Source organism: Hoplias malabaricus, chromosome 12, assembly GCF_029633855.1.
Source record: "Hoplias malabaricus isolate fHopMal1 chromosome 12, fHopMal1.hap1, whole genome shotgun sequence".
NCBI classification, from domain to species: Eukaryota; Metazoa; Chordata; class Actinopteri; order Characiformes; family Erythrinidae; genus Hoplias; species Hoplias malabaricus.
The window spans coordinates 10,509,244-10,529,555 of NC_089811.1; the positions used below are offsets into that span (position 1 = coordinate 10,509,244).

General features: G+C 36.9%; 1 protein-coding gene across 1 annotated transcript; it reads left to right on the forward strand.

Moving 5' to 3' along the window:
- Window positions 1-57: 57 nt before the first annotated feature.
- LOC136710987 (myosin light chain kinase, smooth muscle-like) lies at window positions 58-19,917 on the forward strand. The gene is made up of 18 exons (XM_066686919.1): window positions 58-158; window positions 614-646; window positions 3,256-3,522; window positions 4,027-4,057; window positions 5,071-5,272; window positions 5,575-5,730; window positions 6,669-6,840; window positions 7,315-7,415; window positions 8,931-9,107; window positions 12,825-12,843; window positions 13,654-13,686; window positions 14,054-14,320; window positions 14,685-14,715; window positions 16,152-16,353; window positions 16,653-16,787; window positions 16,902-17,073; window positions 17,204-17,304; window positions 18,108-19,917. The coding sequence occupies exons 2-18, from the start codon at window positions 622-624 to the stop codon at window positions 18,291-18,293; spliced, it is 2,277 nt and encodes a 758-aa protein (XP_066543016.1). The 5' UTR covers window positions 58-158; window positions 614-621; the 3' UTR covers window positions 18,294-19,917.
- Window positions 19,918-20,312: the final 395 nt, after the last annotated feature.

Consider the following 20,312-nt stretch of genomic DNA (forward strand, 5'->3'; position numbering starts at 1 on the left):
CATGGTTCAATACATCACCCGCCCTCCCTAAGAACCCTCCTGTGTGGCTTTAGAGCTAAAAGTGAAAGTAAAAATGTGAGGTATAAATACACTCAGAGCAAGAGCTGTAGAACATCAAGAAGAGACATCAACATCTCAACATCATATTTGAAAGACAGGTAAGTCCCATGGAAAATAGATGCTAAGACTAAACTATTTATATTTACATAGCCTGAAGGAAATACAAGCGAAAAGAAAAAAAGAAATAAAGAAATAAATATGTACAAAGAAAGAAAAGAGGAAGAAACAATAAGAAAAAAATACTATCCATATAATCTACAATTATTAAGTATGGTGACAGGATTTTAATAAAATCAAGCTAAATTCTAAAGAAATAATCATACAGCCTTCATGCATGTTTTTAAATATTTTATTGACAGTCCTGCAGAGCTTGATGTTTTACACATTTAGAAGACTGCACTTCTGTAACTCATGACCCCACCCTCCCTTTTTTTGACTGATTAGTGCCTGTTCTTGTGATTATACGCATGCTATTCTGATGTCTAAATTTCCTTCAGGATCTACTATACATACATAATGAATAATAGCATTATTTTTGTCTTTTGCTCAATAGATTCAGACATGGGATCAACTCCATCAAAACCTGGTGAATTCAAATGACAGTCTTGCATGCTTCTCATTTTTCTGTAGCATTCATGATATATAATCCCTTCATACACTTTCTTGACAACTGACATAAGCCAGAACAGTACAATACAGGAATAAAAGCTTATCCCAGCAAGCGATGACATAGCCACCTAAACAAACCTTAGGTCAACAGACCATCAGCAACTTATGTTTGTTGAGGTTGCAGCTCATTTATACTGAAGCCCTGGAGTACAAGGTGAAAAATAAAGTTTAAGCTATGTTCCTGAGACTAAGTTCCATATTATTGTCACAAGGTGGGTGTTGGGGTGGTCAAGGTATAAACGGGAAAGGAGGTAATTGCAGGAGATATTTAATTAACACAACAAGGGAACTAAACAGAGAGGTTCAGGAACTAGACAAAGGGACTAAACACAAGGGCTAGAACACTAAGCACAAAACACAAGAGCTAAACACAGAGGCTTAACATTAAATGCAAGGGCTAAACAGAGGTTAAACACTAAGAAACTAAACAGAGCTGGCTAAAAACTAAACAAGAACAGATATAAAGGGGCAAGACACTAAACTGAAGATGAACATTAAAGAAGATTAAACAAGATGGCTAAACAGCAGAACACAGAAACTAAACAGAGCACCAACATTTAGCAATAATCTTAAGCACAGACATGAACCACAAACATACATACAACCACAATGATCCACAAACAGGAAACACCTGGGACAGATAACGAGAGGGCAGGAACACAAAATAGGCACAAGAGGGAGGAGCAACACACCAAAAACAGTATATACCAAAATATTTTTTAGGATCACTTGTACTATTTAAGCAATCAAAACCATTATTATTTTCCTACTAATGAGGTGCACCTGAGGGTTTTCTTTCTTTCTTTCTTTCTTTCTTTCTTTCTTTCTTTCTTTTCTATTTATCTATCTATCTATCTATCTATCTATCTATCTATCTATCTATCTATCTGTGACGGATGCTGGTCTTTCAAGGAGGGGAAGCTCAATTTCGGCCTACATCATAAAATGTGTCGGTTTATTTATATGTAAATTCTACCCTTCGTTCCTTTTTAAGAAAATGATCTGTGACCCTGTCGTACCAACAAGGCGTCTTTTCCAGGGACTTGACTAGTGTCCTCGCAATGGCCAGCAGAGTTAGGCTCCTTAAACGGCCTTAGCCCATGTGAAGTGTGTCCGCCTGTGAGTGCGTTGTGATGGTGGAGGGGCTCAGCAGCACCCGCTGGACAGAAACTGCAATAGAAGTCAGAAAGAGTGATAGAAGTCAGTCTCCAAACACAAGCAGCTACAAAAAACCCCACCAGAAATAGAAGCTCGATTTGTCGCTAGTGGTTTTTAACAAAGAAAATGCCGCTAAGTCTCCGGTTCAACTCAGAACAGAATGAAAATTTAATGCTCGCACGGATCTTTACATCAAAGGATCGCTGATTCGCTCATTTCGCTGTCAATCAAAAAGGGATTCAGCCTCAGACAGATCATCCAATCATCATGCAGAAGCTGAGCGTCCGGGCCAGCCGAGGCCAGCCCAATGCCCAATAGACCCCCAGAGACGCTGAGCGTCCGATAGGCGGGACAAAGCCCAGCATTTATCCAATGACTTGTCTCGTTTCGCTGCACTTCGCTGCTTCGCTATTGAACACTTTGGACGCTGTTTAAAGCACTGTGAAGCTGAATGATTGAGAGGAAAGCCGCGTCTTTACCAGTGATAAGAAGCTGATTCTGAACAAAAGTTGAGCGTGTTGTAGTGAATTTATTCAATGACATCTACACACAACATTATATATTTGATCACTTATTTTTTGACATTTTAGGGGAAGCTGAGCTCCCATTGCAGTCTTAGAGCAATCACCTCTGCTATCTATCTATTGGCTAACATTTAGCATGTTATACCAGTTTTGACCAGCAATGGAATATGAGGGAAAAAATAAAAACCTGAGGAGCTAGGTGCTAAGAATTAACACACTATACCACACACGAGCAATCTGAAGCCAGAAAAATGATAAATTCTTCAGCTGCTCTTAAATTATATATAATTATTATATTTATAACTAAAAACAGCTAAACAAATTGTCACTTTTCTGGCTGTATAGCGGCCAGTTTGCTCGTGTTTCTGCTGTTGGCACTGTATTGAGTGCTCCTTTTTGGTTGCTAATTCTTAGCACCTAAATTTTTTTTCTGCTGGTCAAAACTGGTATACCACACTAAATGTTAGCCTTTTTTTCTTGTCCCCTCAGGAAAAAAAAAAGAGGGATAAAATTTCTAGAGGCTAAAATGAGGCAAAACAAAAGTGATCCTAGAAATATGTTTTCAACTGTTTTTGGTGTGTGTAATAGGCTGAAAAATAATAATGTGGAACTTAGTCTCAAGAACATAATTTAAACTTTATTTTTCACCTTGTACTTCAGGGCTTCCTTACACTTCAGTTTAGTAGATAGAACATTCTCCACAAGAGGGAGCTAATTGTTAGCTACTGCAGTAGCATAAGTGTGTGTCATTAGAATGGAATTATTTTCACACAATTAAGGTTTTAATCTTAGGTTGTATCTGAGTGTATGTTCTGTAATGACCTGTTCTTTTTGTTTTCAATAGAATTTGTGACTGTCCTGGCTGATAAAACTGTGAAAACTGGACAATATATTAAACTTAGCTGTGAGGCAAACACAAGTGAAGTAACTGTGAACTGGAAGAAGGCTGGAAACAAACTGCAATGTGTGGAGGGCAAACACAAAGTAGGAAACAATGACAACTTTTTTTTCTTGGAAATTAACAATGCTGAACCAGAAGATGAAGGGAACTACACGTTAAACCTGAGTAATGACTTAGGCTCAGTTTCCTGCTCATCCATGGTTTTTGTTGGTAAGCTGTCATTCAATACAAAGTTCTTCTTTGCATGAAATTATTTTAAATGGGTTTATGAATAAGTAAAGATTGGGAGTAGGACCATACATAAAAAATGTCCATTGTTATGTTCATTGCGGGTGGCAGGTGGCGCTGCAGGTAGTGTCACGGCCACACGACTCCAGGAACCTGGAGGTTGTGGGTTTGGGTCCCGCTCCGGGTGACTGTCTGTAAGTAGTTTGGTGTGTTCTCCCTGTGTCTGCGTGGATTTGCTCTGGATTGCTCCCACAGTCCAAAAACACACATTGTTAGATTGATTGACAACTCAGAAGTGTGTGTGAGTGTGTCGCTCTGTGAAGGACTGGCGTCCCCCTCCAGGGTGTGTTCCTGCCTTGCGCCCAATGATTCCCTGTAGGCTCCGGACCGACCGTCATAACTGGTTTCAGACAATCAATGAATGTTCAGTGTTTATTGAATGTATTTTAAATGCATGTTTCAATAATTACAATTAATTTCTTGCAGAACTCAAAGAATGGAGGAAAGTGGCAAAAAAGTAAGTCCATCATTGTTGGTTACCATCATTTTCTTCCCCCCACCCCCCTAATTCTGTCCTATTGAAGGTGATCATCTGCAGCCCCTGTATATAACCAATAAAATGCATTATTTCTGGAGTACAGCAGGGTTCAAAGGAAATGGGAAGAGCTGGGGAGGGGAAGCCTTTTTGTTTGCTGCTAACCTGCTAGAAATACTAATGTTTCTGCTAACCTACTAATGTTATTGTTATAAAGTTAAAGTAATAGAGTTAAGAGAAGCATCGCCTTCACTGTCCTCCTCTCACTAGTTTCAACACATCTCATGTTACATACTCTCTGTCCCTAGTCACCACCAAAAGGGGACTGTAACTACAAGTCATCTGTCTCCTGATACACTGAGATGTTCTAGCAACTTGCTGACAGACACCTGCTGCTATAAATGTTTTTTTTGTTTACAATTAATGGAGTTATATATGTATCATTTATAATATTAATGGTAAATCACTTGAAGCACTCAGTGGCGGCATTGAAAAAAAAAAAAAAACATTTGTGATCACTTTATAATTGATATTATTTATTATAGGTGTTCTATAATTATGCACATGTCTTTATCCATTTAAGTGGCTTATAATGAATAGTGACACTTGTCTATATGTAAACCAATTTATTATAGTTCTTTTTAAAAGCCTTATGTGGTATTATTAGAGTTTATATTTATTCATACAAAGAATTATTAAGTTACAAAAGACTATAACCACATTTATAAAGATTTATAAATACAGGCTTCATAGAAATGGATACCAAAATATGTGAAAACAACAGTAACTTAATATCAAATATCAGTTAATATTCAAACCTCAAGTGACTACATATTTGAGTAACCGAAGGTCTTCAAAATAGAAAACAACATATGGAGTATGGCTGTCTTACATAATAACTTTTCAACAGCAACTGAAAAAGGCACTGACAAACACTATAGAAATAAACAAATCCTGTGGAACCATGATTTTTCCTTTTATTGTTTTCTTCCAAGACAAGAGCCATTGATCTCGACTCTGAAGAGCTTTACAATTAGTAGTGAGGAGGTCAGAGAGATCCGCATTCTTCTGCATGGACCGATTGGAGCAGGAAAATCCAGCATCATCAACACCCTCAAAAGTATTTTCGAAGGACATCAGTTCATCAACTGTTTGACTGCCAATGCAGACAGTGGTGGAAAGAGTTTTACAACCAAGGTGAGTGCAGAGAGAAATATAAGAAATATAAGTATTTATTCCAGTTTAGCCCCCTACTCTAAAATACAGAGTGTCGACTAAAGTCCCGTTATGATACAACTGCATTGGTAAAGCAATGGTTCTCTTTGTGGGATTAATTTAACAGCTACAAAATATCAGTTTTAACGATAATAATTATGAAAATCAGTTTTAGTTAATAATTTACTATGATAATGTATTATTATTGTTAATAATAATAATAATAATAATAATAATAATAATAATAATACATATTATTATTTGTTGTTGCTGTGTATTTTCAGTATCAGAAGTTCTCCATTGGTACCTTACCATTTGCTTTCTATGATGTGATGGGTCTAGAAGAAGATGAAAATTGCAAAGAAATACATAAGAACAAAGGGGTACACACTGAAGATATCATCAATGCTCTTAAAGGTCACATACCAGATGATTACGAAGTAAGATCAAAACACACACACGCACACACACACACACACACACACACACACACACACACACACACACACACAGAAAGTCAGAAAGCCTTGCTCCATAGAAGACATTACACAGACCGCATCAATTTATTCCACAGAGAATAATTGTATAAATAGCCAGAAAAATATTATTTATATATTATAAATAGTTTAAAATCTGTTTTATTTATGTTTAATTATTTCATATGTTGTTAATACATTAACAGTAATTAATAATCATTTATAACACACAGACAGAAAGGAAAACAGTGACTTGTTGTTTGTCAGATAGTGAACCCACACTCATTTACACTGTTAAACCTCAGATCTTGCCTGATGAGGAGCTTAGCTTCTGCACATATTTGTTAATGAGTTCCTCAGTTGAATGAACTAACCAACAAATTCACATTCTCAGGTCAGAGCTTATTCTTTCCCTTCATATTTCAGTAAGTTCCCTCACACTTTGTGTTTGACAAAAATCGAGATCTGTCACACTTCCTATCTCTGTGTTACAAATGATTATTCATGACTTCCAAAATGCTTACAACATAATGAATAACCTGTAATAAATAGGCTGTTAAACCATTTATAATCTTTAATATGTAGTCTTATTTTTAAATGGTACCCTATAGGCTAACTCTTGTAACAACCCTAACTCCTACCTTTAAAATAACCTTTACCTTTAATCTGACCGTAACCCTTGCCTGAACCCGGACCTAAACCCATGCCCTAATCCCAAACTTAACATTGTCATAATGATGCATATATGTGGAAGACAATAACAAACAAACATAATTGGTTCCCACAGTGTGACACCCCCACCACACACAAATACAGACACACAAACACACACAAAAATCAAAACCATCAAATGCTGCAATGTCTTTTTTTCAAATAGGACTGATTTTATTTTTTATGTTTAGTTCAGCCCTACTGACCCAATGATTAAAGAAGATGAAGGCTACATCAGAAACCCCAGCATAAACAATAAAATCCACTGTCTGGTGAGCGTCATTCCTGCTGACAAAATCTCTCTCATATCTGAAGACATCATCAAGAAAATGAGCAACATCAGAGCAGAAGCGAGTAAATTAGGTGAGTGTTCTTTTCTGCTGATTTACTGAGTTAATGTTATTTTATACAAAATAGCATGGCAGTTTCATAACAACATACTGTGATTTATGAAGTTCTGGGTGTGTACACTAGTATTGTACACACTCTTATACACACTGGACAATGCACACATCTCAGACATGAAGTGAGATACAGCAACATGGTCTGAGGCTTTAATTTTACTGTTGCCAATTGTTTCATGACGTACAAACATAAGATAAAATGTAACTTCATGACTTCTGTAACATATTTCAGGCAGATTATAAATGCATGTGTAACACTTTGAGAAAAAATAATTTCAGATGCGTACAATTTGTAAAACAATCAAGGCATGTCAGACTACACCAGAGTGTCTGAAAACCCCTCAGACTCCAGGGGGTTAAATATCTTAGTAACCTATCCACAAGGAGTCTCTCTCTTCTTCTGAAGATGGTTTGTCTTGTGTCTCCACTACAGGAATCCCTCAGCTGCTTGTCATGACAAGAGTGGACAAGGTGTGTGAGCTGACAAGGGAAGATTTGGGAAAAGTGTACCAAAGCAAAAAGATCAAGGAGAAAGTGAGTCCCCTGGCTAGTTTCAGCTGATGTTGCCCCTTTTCCCTATAAAACCATCTATGTACAGTAGCTCTGTACAGCAAGATATCAATATATGAGTAAACACAAATTGAATATGTCTGCTGGCAGAGATAAAATTAATGGTCAGAGAACTCTATATGTAGACAGCAAATGTTTCCAGTGACATTGTGAGGTTATGAAGTAATTTAGTGTTTACACAAATCATTCACAAAATATCTGAAAATTAATTTCCACATTGGGCAGCACAGTGGTGCAGCATGTAGTGTCGCTGTTAGACATCTCCAGGATCCTGGAGGTTGTGGGTTTGAGTCCTGCTCTGAGTGACTGTCTGTGAGGTGTTTGGTGTGTTCTCATCTGTGGGTTTCCTCAAGGTGCTCAGGTGTCCTCCCACAGTTCAAAACCACATGTTGGCAGGAGGATTGGTGACTCAAAATTATAAAAGAGGCAAGTGTGTTACAGCCTTGCGCCCAGTGATTCAGTGTAGTCTCTGGCCCCACCATGACCCAGAACTGGATAAGGACTTACCGACAATGAATGAATGAATGAACAAATTAATTAATTAATTATATTTTCATTATTATTTATGTATTATTTTCAGTTTAAACATAAAAAACCTGTATCACTACATGGACTAGAAACTAGTCTTTATCCTAAGTGGAGCAGGAAAAGCTTATGGTGCTTTTCCACTGAATGCTACCTACACTACTTGACTCTCAGCTCTGCTCATTGTGTGGTATCTGGTACCTGGTTGGTTTTCCACTATCACTGCTCCCTCAAGAAAAATAGCTTGCAAAGATGCAAAACACCATCTCTATTGTGAAATACAGTCTTTGGAAACCACAATAATGGCAGCTGTAAAAAAAGCATTGTTTACTCATCATGTATTGGAATGTTGTTGATGTTTGGGACTGAACACAGCTCCGTCATCAGTTCAGACAGATCAGTAGAGTTTGTTCCTTCCTTGTTGTAGCATCCAGCTCTTGTTGGATTCTTTTGTCAGCCACCAATACAAGGAATGTTTGAACCTATTCAAAAGACCATGGCATTATTTTACAAGCTGCCATTGTGAGTCTGAGAAAAACAAATGTGATCTCTGCTGTAACTGGAGATTTTACAGATGGATTTGTGCAGATTGTGCTGGACATCTGAATTGAATGGTGCAGAGTGCCAACTCGGTTTAGTCTGTACTTGGCTCACATGAAACCATGAGAGAGAAAAGACTAAAAAAGAACCCAGTTCCAGAAACTTCCAGGAACAGCTTTACCTGATGAAAAAGCAAAACAGCAGAATAAAGTTGAGCAGGTACCAGGCATCTGAAAAACACTGTAACTCTACTGTATTTCTCATTTTTATCTTTTACACTTGAGTCATTGCTTCTCTGTTCTCTGATTAAAACATGAGATGTGAATTTTGGAGCTGCTGACACACTAAACTAGCATAACATGTTAGTAGTATATTTAGGGCAAAACATCAATGTCACTTTGTGTGTGTTTTCAGATACAGATGGGCAGTAATAGAGTGGGTGTCACTGAGAACTGCATCTTCCCTGTGAAGAACTACCACGAGGAGATCAGTAGCAATGAGCAGCTGAACTGTCTGGCTCTGCAGGCCTTCACACAGATCGTCTACTCAGCTAACGACTACATAAAGAGATGGTCAACCTCTCAGAAACAAGTCGAATGATTCCTCTTCATACAGAAGACTCAAATAAAGAGTCAGCATCCTAATATCAATAAGATCCTCAGTGATGATTGATGTATACTATATTGTTAAACACTGCTCATCCAGCTTTTCTTTTTAAAATAAACCGTTTGTATGGGAGGATAGCTTTAGAATACAAACACCATCCCAACTCTATCTATGCCTTTCATTATTGGTCAGTTTCTGGTCATAGACCTGATAGATTAATGTAGACACCTTTTTGTCCAGCATTTCTTCTGAATTGAAGTGGAGGTTTACCTCTACTGAAGTAAATAGATCTTGATGCTAGGTGCTCAATTACTGCAGTGAGGATTTGACTGCATTCAGCCATGAAAGTTTTATTAACCTGTAATACTGCATGATTAATTTAAGATTAAAATTCTCCACTTAATGGAGATACAGTGGAAGGGTACATGCCATAGGTTTATATAGTACTTTTATGTATTTTACTACATTTGCTTTACATTTTGAACTTTGCTTATTAATACATTTCACTAAAGGACCTAAAGAAATCCACTCCATTAGAAACCTTTACTGCCTGAATTGTGTAAAAGAAAATAAAAAGATATTAAGAAATGCAATACATTTACAAATTTGAATTTCCAGGCTTAATACTGTTGCCTAAGAAGTAGTGTGGTCAAAAGAAAATCATGACTATCAAAACATTATCTAAAGACAGCTAAAAATATTAATAATATGAACAAAGAACATGCCAGTCCTAGCAACATAAAATACCTGGTGATATCAGAACCTTGGCACATTCACTCCAGTGTGTGTGTCATGCCCTGGCCCTGTCCTGTCTGTTTTTCTCACCATGTGCCGCCTTAGTCCCCACCTCTGTCTATTTGTCCCCAGGAGTTCCTTGTCTGTGCTGTGTATATATAGTCCCTTTCAGTGCTCCCTTGTCGATTCTTGTGTGTGTGTAGATGTGTGTTTCTGTGCCTCTGTGTATTTCTGTTACATATACATGTATCTACCCCAGTTCATGGTTGTTTCCTGTCTGTCCTTGTTTAATCTTGTTTAGTTAAGTCTTCTCTTTATTCTATCTCTCTTGCATGTGTTTGCTTTGTTTTGCTTCTATTTTTGTAATAAAGTAATCCTTGCGTTTACGTCCACCTCCTAGTCTTCTGCTGGCCAACTGTGACAGTGTGGACACGTTAAACACTAACAAAATCAGGGGTAAATTTAGTTATTAAGGCTTCTGCTAAATATAAACAAACTAAAAATCTTGGAACTTTTGTATCCATTGACTTTGTAAGCCAAGAGAGGCTTACAATTGATGATCTTACAGAGCACTAACAGATTTAATAGATTTGAAAAATCATGAATTTTACTGGAAAATGGATATGAAAATAGGTATAAAGTCAAGTGTCAAAACAGTTTTTGTACAAAAGTTAATAAGAGCTCTGTGGTATGTTAGTGTTACGACAGAGTCCAATATGTCCAAAAATACAAAACAAACAGAGATAAACTGAATTAAACCCAACTGCCATGGAGAAAATTGCTGATCTATATGAAACTCATAAATTGGTGACTCAAATGTGTCCGTAGGTGTGAGTGAATGTGTGTAAGTCGCCCTGTGAAGGACTCACGCCCCTTTCAGGTTGTGTTGCTGCCATGTGCTCGGCGATTTTGGGTAGACTGCGACCCTGAACTGGATAAGCGGTTATAGACAATGAATGAATTAATGAGTTGGCCAATCACTTTCCTCTACTTTTGAATATGAGAGATGTGATAAAAAGTTATTTTTATTATGATTGTTATTACTTTAAAGCTTGTGATAAATTCTAGAAAAATAAAATGTATTTCATAGACACTTTTTATTTCTATTTCTATGAAATAATGTTAAGATCCATACACTGCTCTATAATTATACACCCTTGCTACCCCCTGAAATCCCTTCTCTGTGGACTCAGAGACGAAAGTGAAAGTAAAAAGCATATAAAAACAAAGTGAGAGCTGCACACACGTAGCGGGCTGGCAGAGACAAACACAGCTCATTAACTCATTTGAAATAAAGGTAAGTCCTGCTGCAAAGGGCCCTAAGACTACAAAACTATATTTGTATGGCCTGAATAAAATGAATTAAGACTAAACCTGCACTGTTTTGCACTTCTTGGAGGAAACTGTGTGCTTACATATAAAGAAGTTGCCGTAAACCTTCCTGCTGTATGAGTTAGTAAATAAGAAAGAGAAGAATACAAGTACATATTATCTACATTCTAAACTCTCCAGCTGTGTACTGTGATGTTGGAACATCAAGATATTGGTGACTAGATTGCAGTGCAGTAAAAGTGACAGAAAGGAAAACTAGCATAAAGCTGTGTCTGAATTCATACCCTGTACACTAGATAGTGTAATTTGTAGGGTATCAGCCATTTTGTAGTGTTGTACAAAAAAATCTCCATGGACAAATTCATGCCTTATGTAGTGCACAATTCCATTACTCACATTACTTTTAGGCAAAAGTACCACAATGCACTGCAGTTACTCTCAGCTCATGATTTGGTGAAGAGCAGTAGCAGTTATGTTTTTTAAGAGATGCATGTGTTAATCGATTAGGGAAATTAAGTTAGACATGTATTGTGAGTATGTTTATGAAAATAGTTGTTTGTGCAGCTCTTCACATTTTTGGACCCATTATTTGTAAGATGAAATATAAATTTAATATAGGGTTATAGATCCCGTTTCCTGAGGGACTGTACTGCTCCTGATGTCTGAACTGTGCTGAGATCCGCTGCACAGCTCCATGTTTACAGTGTATTGATGCACCCTGTGCTACTACAGTTAGAACACATACACTCTGCACTGCAATCTGACCACTGATCTCTGCAGCTATTTGTGATAATCTATTTACAGTTTACACCTCACACCCTTATGAATGTGGAATCTTTTAATGCTGCTCATGGAATAATTATGTGCATATATGTTGATATGTTGATTGAGAGGTACAAAAACATTATCTATCTATCTATCTATCTATCTATCTATCTATCTATCTATCTATCTATCTATCTATTCAATTTTATACACATTGCTCTTTTTGCTCCAAGATACAATACATTTTTATACAACATGGAGAAAGAATTTCTTTCCCTCTTTAAGATAAAAATATATATTTAAAAAACCCTACTTGTCTAAGTATGATGGCATGAGTAAAATTTGTAAAATGAGTGTGAGAGTGACTAAACGTCCCAATGGCACGAGTAATATGCTTTGCCCGTTCACTGTCGAGAGAAGCAACTGCTGTGACTCATGTTTTTTCCTTGGTCCAGTGAGTGACAAGTTTGGATGAAGCTATTAGAAACAATGTTTGACACACAAGTTTAGCAAAGTCCACACAAATTTACCACTTGGTCCACTATTCTTTGCCTGTTTTTGTTGTAACTGACTGGGAAACCAAATTATTCCCAAACAGGAGATGGATGTGAGGATGATTTTGGTTGTTCCAGCTCAGTCTTGTTCTCTCCGCTAGCCAGTTCACATCCAGCAAATCATCCAACAGCCTAACCAAAACAATAGTTTGGCATTGTTTCTAAACACTTCTTTGGCATTGTCACAGTAACACAGCATACCTATTACATACCATGCCAATACATGTGGCATGAAACTAAAAAATGTGTACTTTGAATAGTAAGTAGGTACTGACACAAGGGCATAAAAGTGCTTCCCCCTTTATCGTATAAAAAGGCTCTTAGTGTACCTCTTGGTAAGAGACCATTGACCTTTTAACAAATTTCCAGCCATCTACACTCTTAAAAATAAAGATGCTACAACAGGTTATTGAGCGATACCGTAGAAGAACCACGTTTGGATCCATAAATAACAACTTCTGTTTAAGAGATCCATCACTCTATTTTAACTCTCTTTACCCATTTAAAAGTATTAGCAAAAGTGGTTCTCTAAGGTCCTAAGGGTCTTTTATGGCACTGCTCAAAGAAGGCTGTCTTTACCAAACTGTTCGGGGGCATTGGGAGCAGTGGTGTCATGAATGAAATCTGGATTGCTATGGACTGGAGCCGTATCGTCTTTATCAAAGAATCTAGGTTATGTTTGGAATCTGATGACAATCACTTTTAAGTATGGAGACTTCATTTTGAGTGCTTTAGTCCTACCTTTGTGTGACACAATGCCTCAACTGCTGGTAAGAATATCTGTGGAGCCATTGCATCAAACCTATGAGTGTGCAGGATCTACAGTCCCAGCTGCAACATCTGTGGGCAAATGTGCTGCAGGATGCTGTATGGAACTTGTATGCTTCACATTCAACTGTATCTCATCTTATATCCAGTCTAGAATGGCTGAGTAGTGTAGAGCATCCTTTCAATTGAACGGTTTTCCTGAATATATTATACTTTTACTGTAATATCTACAAATATCTTTATTGAAATCAGACATAAAATTTCACTCGATTGCTGCAACTCTATGTAATATATGATATATAATATCACCTAATTGTATTTTATCATATATAATATTAATAATATATATGTATATATTTTTTTATTTTGTTCCACAGAATCAAGGATGGGAAAATCTCCATCAAAACCTGGTGAGAATAAACGATTCAATCCAAACTCACATGACTAAAACCTTTGTAATAGCTTAAAATAAAATTACACAATACATTCCTGAAAGGTTATGACAAATGCAAGCGAGGTGATCCCAGCTAAACATTTAGCAACTGCTTGTGGAATAAACATGGTTACAATTCACAAAAATTCTCCACAAACAATTAATATTATGGTACAAAGAGTACTCCTAAATAAATAAATCTACAAACCAAAAACTGTACCTCCCAAATGTACTGCCTTGTACTTCAAATTAGTTTCAGAGCCACAGCATATTGAACCATTTAGATAAACTCTTTCCTGTTGTATCTGAATATGTATTCAAACTCTTTCTTCTGTTTCTAATAGAATTTGTGACTGTCTTGGCTAATAAAACGGTGAAAACTGGACAAAATGTTGTACTTCGCTGTGAGGCAAACACAAGTGACGTATCTAAACGTTGGGAGAAGGCTGGACACACGTTGCAGTGTGTGGAGGGAAAGCACAGAGTAGTACACAATGGAACAACCTTTTGCTTGGAAATCAAGGATGTTAAACAAGAAGATGAAGGGAACTACACATTAAATCTGGAAAACAGCTCAGGCACGGCCTCCTGTTCAGCCATGGTCTTGGTTGGTAAGTTTTCAGATTCACTGGACATATAAGCATATTCAGACTTTGGGGCAAGTCGTATTTTTATTGCTTCTGTCATGGAACAAAAGTTCATTGTCAGCATTAACTATCACATTTACCCACGCTATTTGAGCTGTAATCACTTTTTTTTTTCCTTTTAGTCCAATTTGACTGTACAGAAAAATCAGTTGAAATATCTATAACTTTAGATGTTTAGTTGAACATATCAAAAAATAAGTATATTTTTATATATGATTTAATAAATGATTTAGTAAAAAAATTGTCAATTGTATGAACACTCATGGTGCACTTTTTAAACAATGATTGTGTAAAAACATGTCAGTTTACTGTTTTATATTTCTTACAGAAATTGGTGAATGGAGGAAATTGGATAAGAAGTAAGCTTACTGTATTTCTTAAACAAGCAATTGCAACAGCAAATGCAGACTAACATTTACAAAACAATACAATAATAAATGTCAGAAAACTATGTAGCATAACACACTAAAGATCTTACTGCGACAAAATTAACAAAAGCAGCTTTTGTCACAGTATATTTGATAAGTGTTTATCTGTTAGAAAAGCATCTCTATACATGTTATTCAGCATAAAGAAATTGTGTCTGTTTTATTTAGCCTTCTAAACCCTCACCTGCATACCTCACCCATTCCAGAATTGCAGATGGATTTCAGACAGAGATGGTAACAAGTTGACATGTTTGAGTCTGTTTGATTTTTTTTTTTTTTTTTTGCCTTTACTAGGCAAAATTTATGTAATATTACAGTTGCATAATGGGCGGCACGGTGGCGCAGCAGGTAGTGGGTTTCCTCATCTCTGTGGGTTTCCTCCGGGTGCTCCGGTTTCCTCCCACAGTCCAAAAACACACGTTGGTAGGTGGATTGGCGACTCAAAAAGTGTCTGTAGGTGTGAGTGTGTTTGTGTCTGTGTCTGTGTTGCCCTGTGAAGGACTGGTGCCCCCTCCAGGGTGTATTCCCGCCTTGCACCCAATGATTCCAGGTAGGCTCTGGACCCACTGCAAACCTGAACTAGATAAGCGGTTACAGATAATGAATGAATGAATGAGTTGCATAATGGGAGGCACGGTGGTGCAGCAGGTAGTGTCGCTGTCACACAGCTGGAGGTTGTGGGTTCAATTCCCACTCCGGGTGACTGTCTGTGAGGAGTTAGTGTGTTCTCCCCGTGTCCGCATGGGTTTCCTCCCATGGTCCAAAAACACACGTTGGTAGATGGATTAGCATCTCAAAAGTGTCCATAGGGTGTGTGTCTGTGTTGCCCTGTGAAGGACTGGCACCCCCTCCAGGGTGTATTCCTGCCTTGTTCCCAATGATTACAGGTAGGCTCTGGAGCCACTGCAACCCTGAACTGGATAAGCAGTTACAGATAATGAATGAATGAGTTGCATAATCCTTCACAGGTTTTCTGCTAGAGGAAGTCACTTTACTGAGTGCAAGTCACATGCTAATTTTTAGAACTTAGAAAACCTTATGCAGGTGTATGACAGAGTTGACCAGTTTGTTATGACAGTCATAAAACATTAACTGTATACAGGGGGCAAAAACAGTCAATAATGTGTTGGTTGGGAGTCATTTAGATAATATTTGAGATCAAATTTGTACACAATATTGAATAAAACACATTATTATTAATGAAAATGTAATACAGTTTTTAATCATTATTTGTCAAATCTGATCCAATAAAGGTTTATCTGGGAGACAATAAACACTGAATACACACATGTATAGAATAGCAAATTGTACAATGGTACCCTAAAAAAAAAAAAAAAAAACCTTAGAATGATATCTTTTTCTCCAAGACAAGAGCCACTCATCACACATTTGATGAACTTCGAAATGTGCAGTAAAGAAATCCGAGAGCTCCGCATTCTACTGCATGGACCCATTGGAGCGGGAAAATCCAGCATTATCAACACCTTGAAAAGCATTTTTGAAGGACATCAATTCATCAATTGTTTGGCTGCCAATTCAGATGGCGGAGCAAAGAGTTTTACAAAAAAGGTGAGTCCACTCCAGAAAGAAGTGATGTGTTCATAATGAGTATTCCAGATTTCTCCAGATTCTGAAATATGTGAATTAAAGTATTTTGCCTGAATACAGTTATATCATGTGGAGCAAAAGTTCTACTTGTAGAAAGATCAACAGTTAAAATTGCAGTTTTAATGAGGAATGATGTTAAGTCAGAAATAATGCAAACTACATAATACACGGTGATGCAAAAAAGAAAGAATATTGTTATTATTATTATTATTATTATTATTATTATTAATTGTACAGATATCTATGATTTGCCTTTTCAGTATGAGAAATTTCCTATCAAAACTTTACCTGTTGCCTTCTTTGATGTGATGGGTCTGGAACCTGGCCAATCCAAAGGGGTGAACACTGATGACATCATTAAGGCTTTAAAAGGCCACATACCAGAAAACTATGAAGTGAGACCAGTACACACACAGACAAGCAAAACAAAGACAACAACTAAAACAAACTCTGATATGTTGTTTTAGTTTAAGCTTTGTTGGCCTTGTTTATATTTTTCTTCTATTTAGTTTAAGGAGAAAATCCCAATGATTGAAGAGCACAGAGACTACATCAGCAACCCAGGTATAAACAATAAAATCCACTGTCTAGTGAGTGTCGTTGCTGCAGACAGAATCTCCCTGATGGCTGATGAAGTCTTTCAGAAAATGAAACAAATCAGGGCAGAAGCAAGTGTATTAGGTGGGTTTCACTGTCCATAGTCAAATTTGTTGTCATTTTACAGTTAAGTTGTGGACTTCAGTATTTTAGTACTTAATTGAATGTGGCACTGAATGTGGTTTGACTTGACCTCTATGTGTCTTCACTGCAGGAATCCCCCAATTGGTTTTCATTACAAAAGTGGATATGGTGTGCGCGCTGACACAGGAAGACTTGGGCAAAATCTACCAAAGCAAGAAGATCAAGGAGAAAGTGAGTTCCCTTTCTAGTCTGGACTGATATGGACTGGACTGTCTTTTTATAGAACATCATGTGTGGTAAAACAAGAGATGCTTGTTAGATTCTACGTATTAGTTAAATAGTTCAATATGTGTTACCAAATATTTTAAATCTACACTACAGAAGCCAAGCTTTTCTGCTGCAAACCTAAAATAGTGACCACCAGTGAGATCACAGTATAGGTTTCCAATAAAGACAGATATTCAACTTTACAGACCCATCCATGCTGAAAGTATTTACCTCCGACTTGCTAAATATATATTTTTAGGATTTTTGCAGAGATGATATGAATGAATTTGCAAGGCATTTATGTAGAGGCTTGTGACAGTTGAGAAATGTCATGAGTGGGTTGTGGCGTGTGGTAAAAATGCTTGCTGTAAGAGCTAAGAAAAGTGAGCAGAGACCTGTACTATGCAATGTTAAAATTAAAGTATAAATGTATAAAATCAATATGTATATAATCAAGATTATATGAGTTTATGAAGTGTTTTTTTTTGTTGTTGTTGTTAAAAAAAATGTCAGAAAATACATATCCAGTTTATGTTATTTTTAAAAGCTCTTTGCAATTTATTTTCAGCCTAAAACCACAAACTTATATTAATAGGTCTAGCTTCAATCTCTAATTTCTAGTTCTAAATTTTAGTTCTAGTTAAGCAGTAGGAGTTGTGTTATTTGAATTTGCTGGTGTGAAAAGCTAACCACGTCTTGCTACTGGGGCCACACATTGGTAGCTTTATCAGCGCAAAACATAGATGCCACTATGTGTGTGTTTGCAGATAAGAGAGTGCAGTAATAGACTGGGAGTCACAGAGAACTGCATCTTCCCAGTGAAGAACTACCACAATGAGATCAGGAGCAATGAGCAGCTGAACTGTCTGGCTCTGCAGGCCTTCACACAGGTCGTCTATTCAGCTGATGACTACGTGAAAAGGTGGTCCAGCACTCGGAAACAAGTCGAATAATCCATCTTCATACAGAAGACTCATAAAAATCAGCACTGAAGGGTCACCACCCAAATATCTATTTAGCCTTTGTAATCTTTGGGGAACCATCATTTGTGCAGCAGCTAAAAAAAGCCAATGAAAATAAAAATAATGAAGCAAAATATTTATTAACAAGAAAGTATCATAGGATTATTTATGCAGATGCAATAACTACTACTAAGCCTATTTCTGATAACTTCAAAAGTCATTCACCAAGCCAGCATGTGAGAGGCTACAGTAAAACTGCTTGTATTTAGGTTGAAGCTTTGTCTTTAGAATGGACTAAGAGGCTTAGTCATGAGATTCAACAAGCTCATGATGTTTGCAGAATCTCATGTTCTACCATGAAAGATTTTACAATTAATTTTAGGCCAAACATGGCATGTTTTGTAAATGTCTCATATAATTCAGTATAATAATGAATAAACCTCCATATAACATAACACATATGACAATGCACAGGATGTAATGAATGTCTTAGTGTCCTAGTAGTGTTAAAGGGAATGTGCCTTTCTTAATATTGTGTGTATATTAATGTGAACATTTTTTTTAGTAAATGTGTTTACTATGTAGACAGCCTGTTATAAATAGTATGTGCTGGAAGGGACCCAGGTCAGTACAGGGGTCACTCTCTCTGCTGAAGGAAAGCTCCTGTGGTGTTGTCTGCTAGGCAGAGTGCTGAGATCGGTTCAGTTTTAAATCCAGGGTCAAGCATTTTGTCCCTTTGTTCAACTCTAAAGAGACCTACACCATGTGGGAGCACCTAAAATGAATTAGATCAGTTTTTTGTGTGTTGTTACAAAGTGTGCTAAGCTATATTGTATGGATAGTTAAACACAGCCACCATTCAGCCCACATCTGGTATAAAATTCAGTGGTCATTAATACAGCAGAAAATAAAGAAGCTGAAATATTTTTTATCCAAGAGGTACATAGAGTGGTTTAGAGTTTAAAAGAGCAGGAACTGTTTAATGCAAAAGGTTCTGTATGGTTTTGCAGCCTAGAACTTGTATGAATTGAGGTTGAATCAAGTGTCAAACAAGCAGACTAGAAGGCAGATGTAAATGCAGATAAGCTATTATCTGTAAAACAAGAACCAGAGGAAGCAAAAATATGAGAAGTACTGGAGACACTACACAAACTGAGATAAGATAGTGAATAAGAAACTAACATATGACTTAAAAAGAAAATAATCAGAACTAATAAAGATAGATATAAAACTATGTACACACAATGTACACAGAAACAAATACAGAAACAAGAGGGCTAAGATAAGAAGTACAACCAATTAGAATAGAAGAAATAATTTACAAGACAAAAATTGCAATCCATGAATCCATGAAATAACTATCAAGAAACTAAAATGCATGTAAGCAACAGGGAAAAAAGAGAGAGGGAGAAAGAACAAGACAAAGACCTCAAAAACAACCACAACCTGAAAATACAATCACAAAACAATACCACAACAGTAAGCCAGATACTCTGAGAGACTAGGAATAAACGTCCACAGGAAAGAGAAAGCTAGGAAACTGGGGAAACTTATAACAAATGACCCTGAATAGTGGGCAAAAACTAATGGCAATGGTCAGTACATGTTCTGTAGCTTGAGCTTTTTGTGTTTTAAATAAAGTTCAGCTAGAAAACAAGCATCAAGACATCATCTTTACATTTTACCGCTTTATTTATTTACTTGCATTCCCCATATTGTTGTATCTTAGGGTTGTATTTTACCATTGTATTTATCCCTGTCACTCATCTACAAAGGTAAGAATAGACCTTTGGAAGCTCCTCCCACACACTATCACACTGATGGTGGCAGTCTACAATAGTCTAGATGGCTAAATCTTGCATCCATATACCCTTTCATGTTGACCGTCTCATTTCTCTCAATCCTTCTTCCCTACTAAGTGAAGAATCATTCACAATTTTTTAAGTTGTTTTCCCAAAAAGCTAAGCTCATTGCATAACATTTGTTTAACAAATGTTGATGTTTAGTTCC

Coding starts and splice junctions, on each gene's coding strand:
- LOC136710987 (XM_066686919.1), top strand. CDS start 622: ATGGGATCAACTCCATCAAAACCTG. Junction 3,523..4,026: donor CTCATCCATGGTTTTTGTTG/GTAAGCTGTCAT, acceptor AATTTCTTGCAG/AACTCAAAGAATGGAGGAAA. Junction 17,305..18,107: donor GCAAGAAGATCAAGGAGAAA/GTGAGTTCCCTT, acceptor GTGTGTTTGCAG/ATAAGAGAGTGCAGTAATAG.